Source organism: Sus scrofa, chromosome 12 (genome assembly GCF_000003025.6).
Source record: "Sus scrofa isolate TJ Tabasco breed Duroc chromosome 12, Sscrofa11.1, whole genome shotgun sequence".
In the NCBI taxonomy this organism is placed as follows: Eukaryota; Metazoa; Chordata; class Mammalia; order Artiodactyla; family Suidae; genus Sus; species Sus scrofa.
In genome coordinates, this window is record NC_010454.4 from 36830724 (window position 1) to 36842500 (window position 11777).

The following is an 11777-nucleotide window of genomic DNA, read 5'->3' on the forward strand; positions in this document are numbered from 1 at the left end:
GCCAGGACACTTTCTGGGAGGACAGGAGAGGAAGGCGAGGCCTGCGCTCCCTGGGCTCCACACCTGCAGATAGAGCCTGCTGCTGAGCGGGCTCTCAGGCCCCTGCTCATTCATCTGCCCAAACCCACTCCCAGACACGGTCAGGTAGAGGCTTCCTTAACCAAAGGATTTCCCTCCTGCATGTTCCTACTGCCACCAACTCCTGTGTGGCACCTATGCAGGGACACACATCCTCACACCCAGACACAGCACCCTCTCACAGCCTGCTAGTCACCCAAGTAGCCACACTTTCCTAGGGCCTCTCTGATTCAGGCCCAAACTCAGAAACTCAGCCTGGGACCTCCCCAGCCTGGTCCTCACATTTTAGCTCCAAAGGGCTCTGCTTTGGGGCAAAGGACCCAGACCATTCCCAGCTAGGGACCAGACCAGTTGGTGGGTCCAGTTCATAGGCACAGCCCTGGGGCACAGCTACCCTTCCCCAAGCATCTAGGACTGTTCACCCGCCTTCTCATGTGCCTGCTGCTCTCTTCAGGAGGCTGGTCCTGAGATATCAGGATGGGAGCCCAGCCTGCAAGGACTGCCCGTCTTGCCTCCATTGTGGATGCAACTCTGCATTATCCCTGCTTCTCCTTCCCACCTCCTTGCTCTTCTCCCTTCATCTAGATCTGGGCAAGTTTGGGTGAAGCTTTCTAAATGTGTCTCCTTCTCTTGTAGCTAAATGTTCCGCCTTTCTCCTCGTACCTTCTTTCTTTCCTCTACTGGATCTCCCTGGGCATTCCAAGCCCCAGGCCCCCTCATCCACTGGCCTCTCCATCCCAGGCCTAGATGTCGGCTCCCAGGGCCTCACAAAGTAAACAAGCCAAGTGCAACCGAAGAGATAAAAAGGGGCCCGGGATAGTTGGGGCTGGGAAAAAGCCCATAAAGATAAGCCTGACAGCCTAGCCGCCCCTCCAACTACAGGAGTAAGGCTCCGCGGGCATGGCCAATGCCAGCCCTGGCCTTGGGTCACACGCGGGTTCCTGGGCTGAGCCTCAGAAACCTAGGAGCCCCAGGCAATGGGGCATTGCAACAAGGAGGGTATTTGGGAGCTCTGGCTCAAGGCGCTGGTTCGGACCGTATCTGGGGTCAGCCGAGATGGGCATCAGCGATCAACTGGTCCAGGTGTGGTGGCCCGCGGGCTCCAGGAGAGTCTGCCTGGTGTGATACTCCTTTGGCTACTAGTCCTCTGCGGGGCACTTGTCACACTCGGAACGGTACAGGGGCGCCGAGCAACTTGCGCCGCGTGCTCTCAGTCCTGCCGGTGCTGAGCACGCCCGCAGCCCCGGTCCACAGACGCCGCGGGACGAGGGCTGCGCGGTCCTGTCCTTCCCCTAGTTGAGGTTCGCCTCCTCTGTTTCTCTCAGCACACAGCCACGTCCCGACATCGCGACAATTCGCCTTCGCTGGAGCTCCTGGCGCATTTCCTTTTCTTCCTGCCCTGCACGGCCATGCCCACGGTCCAGTCCCCTCTGACCCCGAGCCCCGGCGCGCTGGACGCGGGGGGCACAACGCGTCCGCACCAGCCGATGTCCGCAGCCCGCGCTCGCTCTTCTCCTGGAGCCCTCTGAGGGCGCGGCCCGCCGGCTCTGCGCCCTGTGCGCTGGGGTCCGTCGCTTTCAGCTGCCCGGTTTTCTAAGAAGGATAGCATTTTTCTTTTCATTTCTAAATTACCGGTGATACTTCTCTTGCACTAGGGGAACTGTTCATAGTGAATTCTATTTTAAATCTTTTAATTAGCTCTATTAGCAGAGTAGTGTTCTGGTCATTTCAATAACATTAAGAATATTTACCCTATCACATGAGTTATTAGTACTTTTTATTTTTAATATATTGTGGTTAAAGTACTGGTTTGCTTTGTTGATTCTTCATTACCAAATATATTGCTGTTGCTTTCCTGTCACTGCTCCATCATTCTAGGACCTCCTGGTGCATTAGCAATACTATAAATATCTAGGCAATTATTAAATATTGTCTTTCAATAGATCATGTTAATCTATCGTTATTTTTATTTTTACTCTGTACTCCTAAAATGTTTCCGTGGCTGGCTCCTCAGCCTGTGTGTACTTTGTCACAGTTTCAATAATTTGCTTACCATAACTTGTAATATTCTCGTTCTCCATATTCACATTAATTTTCTTCACATCCTTACAATACATCTTGTTGTTTGACTAGTATTTGTTTTGTTAGGATTGTTCATAATACTCCAGGTATTCATCACATGGTTACAATATCTTGTTACTTTGTCATTATTTGTAATGTTATGGATCTTAATTCCCTAGCTATTTTTCATCACATCATTACATCTTGTTACTTTGTCATAATTTGTAATATTGCTGTAGTTCTTAATACTCTGATTATTTTTCATCACATTGGTACAATACTTCTTATTACTCTACCATTATTTATAATGTTGTTGGGACTATTAAAACCTTGGTCATAAATTGTCATATTACTCCAGCAATTCCTGTTGCTGTCTTTATTTATATTACTATTGCTCTTAAGATTTTGGCCAATAATTATTTTAATAATTCACTATAGCATCAATAATAAATTATATAACAGTACTCTGTCTATAGTACTGTTAGTATTTTCCTTAATAGTATTTTTCACTGTTCACCTTTTTCCTAGAGTTTTATCATCTTTTACACTATTACTATGTCTTTTTCTCTTGCTATTGATTTTAATACGGTGGTTCTTATCACACTTTCATCCCTATCTACGATCCTTTCGAATTTGTGATTACAATTTTCACATGGTTCTGAGATTGACTATTATTTTATTGTTGTTTTAAAGTCGGAGTACTGTAATAGCGTGACGCTTAATCCTACTTTTTGGGTAATTGCTCGCATTTTGATAATTCTTGATCATGGATCATTATTTATATATACTGCTCCTTGCTTTAATTTTGACGAACCTGTTGCATCAAAGGCTCTGAAGTCCAGTCTTCTGATCAGACACATTTCCACATCGATATTCGCCAAGTACCCGGCCCTCTTCCTTGGCCTTTCTTATTCTGCAAACACCAGTTTCAAGGCCACCGCTCCGTTTGCCTCGGCCTAACCTTGTTCCTCTGGCGCTGGCGCTGTCGTTTCTATGCTCTTGGGTCTGTGGACCCAATTCGTCCGGTTACTCCGAGGAAAGGACGCTCGAGCCCCGACCGCTGGGAGACGGGCCGAGGCGGCAGCCGGATCAGAAACACTTCGGGCCGCCCTCTTGCCGCCTTGACCGTCCCCGAGGTTCTTACCCCAGTCCCGTTACTCGCCCTCTTTGCATCTCATCCTCCTCGGCCTTGCAGCCTAAGCCTGGTTTCAGGGCGACCCCTGTCCCGCATGCCCGGCTCACCCACACCCCGCCGGGACCCACACTCACCCTAACTGCGCTGCCGCATGCGTTGGCGCGTGCCACCCGGGGTCCGCTGCAGGCTCGGGTCCGAGGAGCCCGAGACAGCCAGGACTGGACCACTGATCAGGGTCTCGCTGCCTGCCGCGCCCTCGGGGCCGGACACATCCCGGTTCTGGAGCGGGCCCTTGATCTCCGAGGCTGCACTTTGGGGCCTCTGCTCCCTCCTCCTTCCCTCCCTCCCTCCGGGGCCGCCCCCGCCCCCCTCCCGCGCTGACGTCGCCGCTGTCAATCAGTCCGCGCCCGCCGCCCCCCGGGGAGGGGGCTCGAGGGTCCCCTGGCTCCACGGCCCCGGGACCCCGAGCTCCGAGCAGCGTGCCCGCTCCCCCAGCGCACGACCGGGTACCCTCCCCGCGGCCCTCGGGCCCCGCCGGCCAGCCCGGGGTGGAAGCCCCGCATGGTTTAGATTAGAGGGGCGGGAAGAGAGAGAGAGCGGCCCAGGCGCGCCGCGCGGCTCCCACCCGAGGCTCGACAACCCGGACGGCCGGACCGGAGCCGCCGCGCGGGCCGCACCCTGGGGCGCCGCACGCCGGGCCGGCGGGGCCGGGCCCACTTCCGAGCCGCAGGCCGCGGGGGCCGCCCGCTCGCACACGCCCAGGTCCGAGCCCGCTCCCTGCCCTGCCCGCGGTTTCTTCGTGAGCCGGCTCGGCAGCCGCAGCGCACACGCGCCCCACCGCCCCGCACGGCGGCTGCCGACCATGCCCGCCTCACATTCTCACACCTCCGCGCGCCGCCCGCGCTCGCTCCTGCTCTCGGGCTCCGGGCCCTGTCGCGACGGCCGGGCCTTGTCTGGGACCGGCCCCGCTGCTCACCAGCCCGCGCTCGTCCGGGCCCAGCGGGCAGCGGGCGCTGGAGTCCGCCGCGGGGGTCACGGGTGAAGGCCGGCTCTGCGCTCGGGCGGGGAGGAGGCCCGGCGGTCCGGCCCGGAGCGGCAGCGGCGGGGAGGTGCGGCGCCGGCCTGAATCCGAGCCCAGGCCCAGGCTCCAAGGTGCCAGGGCTTGGCAGAGCCTCTGGGGGAAACTGCGGCCGAGGGCCAGGACTCTGCCAGCAGCTCCCCGAGATCCCGGAGGGCTGAAGAGGAAGCCCAGTGCCTGCTCCAGTCTAGGAAGCCCAGCCGGCCTCGCGCCGAGCCAGCCGGCCTCTGTGCCTCAGAAAGTGAGTCTCCCTCAGCCGCCCAGACCTCCCTGCCCGGCCTGATCCCCTCTCTCTCACTTACCTGTATTTCTCTATGTCTGTCTGTACCTCCCCACAGGCCCTGCCGCGGCACAGGCAGACAGATCCGTATGGACCTCAGCCCATGCCCAAACCCCACAGCCTGTAACACACCCAGAACACGGGGCAAGGTAGGCCTGCCCACCCATCCCCCAGGGCCCCCAGAGCCTTCTGTCAATAGGATTCCCCCATCAGACCCTCAGTCTTCAGCTTCCTTCCCTCCACGGGTGTCCCAACCTCTCCAATCAGCCTCTGTTCCTTTCCAAATTCTAACTTCAAAATCAGATTGATGGGAACCGGACAGGGAAAAGTCTTCCTCGATGGCTCTGTCCCTTTCATAATGCTAGGAAATAGGAAGCCAGCATCAATGTCTTTCCCACCTCCTTTCACACAAAGGGGGAAGCAGAACACCAACTCAGAAAAGCCTGCTGCTGCTGCAGTCAGGAGCCTGTAACCCAGCTCCACAAGGGGCCCACTGCTCAAGAATCCCCATCTCCCCTGGCAGTACCAGATCCCACCACCCCAACTTCCCTTCATGTCTTGTCTCCTAGGGTCCCAAACCAGGAAGGGGAAGTAAGGTCTAAAGGGGATGGAGAAGCTTAATCCTCCCCCAATCCTGCCTCCTCCTGGACTGGAGAAAGGGAAGGCCCTGGTGTTTCAGGAGATGCCTGGGGAGTCATGTTTCCTGTGTTTAGGGAGAACTGGATGACATGCCTCAGCTTCTGTGCCCAAGCCCCCTCCCATGCCCTCTCCAACGGCCTGTAGGGAAAATCCTTTGCACGTAAATAGTGTACGGAGCTCACCAACCAACTCCTGTGGGGAATGGTGAACAGGGAGGGCAGTGAATCACCGGGTACCATGGGGAGACTACAGTTAGGCCAGACTCTGGAAAGAGTCTGCTGACAGTTATTGGAGGAAGTGCATAATGAGACCATCTAATGCAGCTCTTTAAAGAAACGAGAGTGGAAACTTCCGCAAAGTGCAAGGCTTTCTGGAGGCTCATGGGAGAGAGTCCGAATCAGAACTGACTAGTTCATGATGACATGGAGAAATGAGATATTGAAAGGACTGGCAAGGTTTGGGTGATAAAAAGGAAGGGACAAACCAGCCAGCAACTGAGCAAGAAAAAAGGGAGGTTATATACACAAATTCTCCATGACTAGAATAGAATACGTTATTTCACTGATTCAAGGACACACATTTTTCACATTCTGACATCTGTGAAATTAGGATGCCTCTTAAAACCAATGGTGTGTCATAGGTTAATTAGCAGTTTTTTCCCTTAGTGGTACATAAAAGAATAGAATAGCTTGCAATCGATGAAGTATACTATATTATTTGCTAATAAATGGCCTGTGGAGAAAAGGAGACCATTTATCCCCCCAAGACTGATTTGAGGAGTTCAAAATACAAAAACTCTCTTCAACTTGCTAAGCAAATAGTTGACCATAACGGAGCATCTATCACACAACTCCAGTTGCTTCGGGAAAGGCTCAGGTTTGGTGTTGAACTGACCTTGGTTTTGAAACCTGGCTCTGATTCCTGGCTCACCATTTAGCAGCTGTGTGACCTTGAGCAAGTCCCTTAACACCTACACAAAATGGGGGTAATCACACCAACCTACTAGCTATTGGTGAGATTTGGCTGAGTTATGCCTGTAAATGCCTGGCATGCAGTAGGCAGATAAGGAAGGTTAGTTCCCGAGTATTTTTCAAATTTATTTTACCCCATCTCATGCCCAAAAAGTTTTGAAGTGGTTTATAACCAAAATAAACTAATAAAAATACAAGTAGAAAGGCAATGTAGGGTCAAGGAAAAAGGAGAAAGAATATAGTCACTATGTGACTATATTCACATATTCACTGTGTGTTGACAAAGTTGCTGTAATAGAGAAAAAAATCTGGCTTACCAGCAAGAGGGCAAAATGGCAGTTCTCCATTTTATAAATGTAGAGCCATTATTTCCTTGGTGAAGGATAGGGAAAAAAAACTATAACCTGGACTTAAATTTAAAATAGTTCCCAAAAATAAGGAGTTCCCGCTGTGCTGCAGAGGAAACGAATCTGACTAGGAATCATGAGGTTGTGGGTTCGATCCCTGGCCTCGCTCAGTGGGTTAAGGATCCAGCATTGCCATGAGCTGTGGTATAGGCTGGTGGCAACAGCTCCGATTAGACCCCTAGCCTGGGAACCTCCATATGCCGCAGGTGTGGCCCTAAAAAGACAAAAGACAAATTAAATAGTTCCCCACATAAATGTTTATTCTTGTATCTGTACAGTGTCTTATCATTTACCACATGGATTCATAGCTACTGTCTCATTTGGTGCTGTATTACTGCCATTTAATCTCTATTTTGTGGATTCATTCATCCAAAGAAATAAATGTCAAATACTTACTCTGTGCCAGACACATAAACAACAGGACAGGCCAACTAACCATTCTATTAGTTAGCCAACCGGTTATTAACTACAAATTGGATAGCAAATAACCTACAGACTTACTCATTAATCAGCTGTATAATCAATCCCAAAAGAGCAGGGGCTATAGAATAAGCTGAAGAATCCCAGTAGGTACAGTAAGGTGGCTTATCCAGAGCCTAGCATGGATTTGGTGGAACGTGACTACCCCAGTTGGCACCATGCTATAGTGAAAAGCAATTACAATTTTTAAAAAAATCCTAGGGTTTTGGAGTGTTTAATAAATACCAATGTCAACCCAACCCAGACCAACTGAGTCAGAATCTCTGAGAATAGAGCCAAGGCTGAGAACTGCTGCTCTGTGCCCTTCAGGAAAATCCTGTTGCCTGCTCACCTAGTCTCCCTTGTAGCCAGGAGCGGTCATGTGATCCAGTGCTGGCCAATGAGGCCTAAGTGAAAAACTGGAGGAGAGAAAAACGTGTAGGGAATTTTTTGCTGTCTCGATTAAGGGGAAGACATAGTCTTCTTCCCCCCTCTGGATAAGATCTTTGGAATGCCCAGCCTCTAGAGACTTTGAGACAAGAAGATGAAGGGCAATATGCTAATATCTGAGGGGGAAAAAAAAAGCCTGGGTTCCAGATGGCACCACTGAGCAGGTAAACCTACTCTTGTAATGTGAGAAAAACAAATAAACCCGGAGTTCCCATCGCGGCTCAGTGGTTAATGAACCCGACTAGCACCCATGAGGGTTCGATCCCTGGCCTCGCTCAGTGGGTTAAGGATCTGGCATTGCCGTGAACTATGGTGTAGGTCTCAGGCTCGGCTCAGATCCTAGTTGCTGTGGCTGTGGCACAGGCCAGCGGCTACAGCTCCTATTCAACCCCTAGCCTAGGAACCTCCATAAATCCTATTTGTTTATATCATTGTTAGTTTGAGATTCTGTTACTTATAGCCAAATTACACTCCTGAGACTTATGTGAGGGATCCAGCTCAATACTGAGCCAGTTCTTGGGTATTCATGATGAAAGATACATGTCTTCCTGTCTGTATGTGTTCTTGTACATGTGCACATAGCTTCTCACTCAAATTCAGGAAATAGGAGTTTCCCGGTGGCCAAACCAGCATTGTCACTGCTGTGACTCTGGTTGCTGCTGTGGCCTGGGTTCAGTCCCTGGCCTGGGAACTTCTACATGTCACTAGCATGGCAAAAAACAAACAAACAAACAAACCAAAAATCCAGGAAACAAAATCCCTCCACTCTCCCTTCTCCACCATGTTATTTTGTGTGTGCTATGATTTAAGGCCTGGGTCCTTGCTAAGTCCCCGGAAGAGAAAGGGTGGGTGCGGCAACAGGGAATTTACCTGTCCCCTCCTCTGGCTTTACGGTTACCCAGTAACCCCAAATCTGGGTTCCAGATTCCCCGGCCCACGTCCCATTAGGATTATCATACTCCGCACAGCTAGGATGGGGCAGGAGCTTGAGCTCATTCTGGAAATTGGACAACTGAACAAGGAGAATGGATAGAGGGTGGTAGCCACTGCTGCAGGTGATTCCCTCTTACCACAGGTGAGAGTCAGCTCTCCTGACCTCTCACCCTGGGCTCCCAGGCCTTCTTCCACAGAAAAAAGAATTGGGAAACTTCCAGTTAGAAGGAACTGAGGACTAGACTGACCTGATCCTGGACCTGGGTGATGTAGGCTGGTCTGAGCCCCCTCAGAACCAGGGCAGGGGCAGGGATTCACCAATAATACAGGTGGCTCCCCCTGTAACTCACTGAGGAGCTAGAGATAAGGAATGAATAATAGACCTGGATTTTTCGTAGTCAGGGGTAGCAATCTAAACTTTCAGGGTCCTTCTCAGTAGGCAGATTCTCTGCAGATCAGACTTTCTTCTCATCACACTACCTGCTCCTGAACTACCACTTCCTTCCATTTTCTCCAGTAAGACTTCTCTGAAATACATTTTATTTTACAATCTGTTGAGGAAGGTATATTGCTGCGGTTGTGCAAGGTTAAGAAAAACTCTTAAGTCAGAGAAATTATTTAACTTTTCAACAATCCCCCTTTCTTTCCTCCTCTCTCTCCCTTCCATTCTTCCTAAGCATGGATTCTCCAATACTGATGTTTTTTGTTTGTTTGTCTTTTTAGGGCCTCACCCTCGGCATATGGAGGTTCCCAGGCTAGGGGTCTAATCAGAGCTATGGCTGCTGGCCTACACCAGAGCCACAGCAACGCAGGATCCGAGCTGCGTCTGTGACCTACACCACAGCTCACGGCAACGCCAGATCCTTAACCCACGGAGTGAGGCCAGGGATCAAACCTGCAGCCTCATGGTTCCTAGTCAGATTCATTTCTGCTGCGCCACAACAGGAACTCCAATACTGGCTTTTAATTTGGGTCCTCAAGGATTCTTCTGAACAAGAGGCTGAAACAAATTAGAATTCAAGAATGAGAGAGGATGTGGGCTATCAGAAAGCCCTTGGAATATGAGGTTTAAAAATCTGAATTCAGCTCCTCAATGGGCTATTTACAGAGGGACCTAGAGCACAATCGGCTTCAAGCCTCTGTTTCCTCATCTGTAAAATGAATTTAATAACAGCCACCTCCTAAGGCAGCAGAAAGGATGACGTGATAAAAGACCTTCCTAGTTTCCACCCCTCTTACCACAGTAGGTCCAGTCTCTGCTTCTAAGGAATCAGAGGTGTGCTGGGGCTGGTAAGTGGGCAGACCTCCAAAGTAAGAGTTTCCCTTCTCTCATTCAGCCCCAGGAGCTGGATGGGTGAAGCTGTCCAAGAAGCCCTGAGCCCAGGAGCTGTACCAACACTGGCACTGAATAGGGCACAGACCCCAACCTGTGCATGCCTGGGAGGTAGTGCCCCAGACTGTGGCTCCTCTAAAATTCAACAGGCCCTAGAAAGGGAGGGCAGGAAGGAGGCCAGAGGCCCGACCCCCACGTCCCTGCGTTTTCTGAAGTCTCTCCTTTGAACACGTTCCTTTATTTATTGGGCCTCATTTAACCTCAGCCATGTCCTCCTGGGATCATTTATTTGGTAACTGTCACTCAGCCTGCTCTGGCATTAACCTCATAATCCTATTGATTTCCTCCAAGCTAGTTGGGGGTTTTCTCGACTTCTTCCCAGCCAGCAGGGGCTGGTTCCCAGTTTTGGTCATTACCCAGGAAGAGGCCCCAGACTGGCAAGGGACTGCCTGGTGGACCATCTGGGGGTTCCTTGTTCCCACCTTGGCCCTTCCCAGGCTGCGAGAGACAGATTGGCGAGGCCTTGGTTGGTTAAGTGTGAGGTAAGACGCCTGAGCGCCCACCAACACTGCCAGGAGCTCCCTGAGTGGCTACTGAGGCCGTCTTTCAGCTCAAAAGCCCTGTGTTCCACCAATCGCAGCTTCACTTTGCCCAGAACCCCGCCCTCCTCCGCCATCTTGGATTCCGGAGAGGTTAGGGGCCCAATCCCCGCGGGGGTAGCGGGGGAGGGAGGGGCCAGTTCTTCTGCTCTCGCCCACGTGGCCTCGGGCCTGCGCCTTCCCGCCACCTGCGGCCGTGCCTGGCCCCTGTCGAGCTGCAGCTGCAGCTCCCAGACACCACCCCTGCCCGTCGCCAGGGGATTAGCGTCCGTCTGTCGTTTGGGACAGCCTTGGTGGGGGTTGCCCCAGCCCAGACCAGGGCCGCCCCTTGGCCCAGGACCACTCTCTCAGAGTCCAGCTTGGGTGGGGGCGATAGTGTTGGGGGGTCCAGCAGCCTGGGGTGCTGATCTCTCCCAGAGCTGAGGTGTGGGGTGATGGGAGTCCCCCCTCCCCAGCAAGCCTGAGCCACATGTGCTGGGAAGTTCATTTCCCCTTGTTTTGCAGAACGGGCTCAGGGATTGACCCCAGGAGTGACCCCAGTGTCAGGAGGCATTAATGATCTCCATACGGGCAATAAACAGGCAGACCGGCTGGCTTGGGGTGGAGGTGCCCGGGAATAGGGCCGCCTTATTAGCCTCACATTCGCTCAAGGGTAGAGGCTTAATTAGCGAGGGCTCCCTCATCCATCTCCCCTCCCCCAAGCATCCTTGAGCTTCATGGGAACATGGTTGGAGACACTGGAGACCTCTGGCTGGTTCCTCTGCTCCTTGTAGGCCTCCTCAAGAGGCAACCTCTTCAGGTGTCAGCTCAGCCACTTGTCCGCCTCTAACAGGACTTCTAGCTTGGTCCTGATGAAGTCTCTCTTATTTTTAAAAGCCTCCAGAAACCAAATCCATATATTCTGAATCACCTCATTTTATTTGTCTACAAGAACTCAGAAACGGAGTTCCCTTTGTGGTTCAGTGGGTTAAGAACCCAACACGATATCGGTGAGGATGCAGGTTCAATCCCTGGCCTCGCTCGGTGGGTTAAGGATCCAGCGTTGCCTCAAGCCTTGTTGTAGTTCACATATACAGCTTAGATCCCGCATTGCTGTGGTTCTGGCATAGGCTGACAGCTGCAGCTCTGATTCCCCTGGCCCAGGAACTTCCTTATGCCCAGGGTGTGGCCATAAAAAGAACAACAATAACAAAAACCAGCTGATTTAAAGAAAAAAAAAAAAAAAAGGACCTAAGAACAAGAAGAACTTCCTCCTCCTCTTCTCCTTCTTCTTCATTTTTAAATGTTTTGTATTGTTTTGGCTATACCCATGGCATACATAAATTCCCAGGCCAGGGATCAAATCCTCACCACA

The 11777-nt window shown here is 51.7% G+C and overlaps 1 protein-coding gene across 1 annotated transcript in view; it reads left to right on the forward strand.

Annotated features, from left to right (window-relative positions):
• Window positions 3411-11777, forward strand: part of LOC106505461 (translation initiation factor IF-2-like) — a 20134-nt gene continuing 11767 nt past the window's right edge. Inside the window, exons 1-2 of the mRNA XM_021067303.1 lie at window positions 3411-4593; window positions 4691-4781. Coding sequence (XP_020922962.1) covers window positions 3426-4316 — 891 coding nt within the window. The 5' untranslated portion in view covers window positions 3411-3425 and the 3' untranslated portion in view covers window positions 4317-4593; window positions 4691-4781. The remainder of the gene's footprint in view (window positions 4594-4690; window positions 4782-11777) is intronic.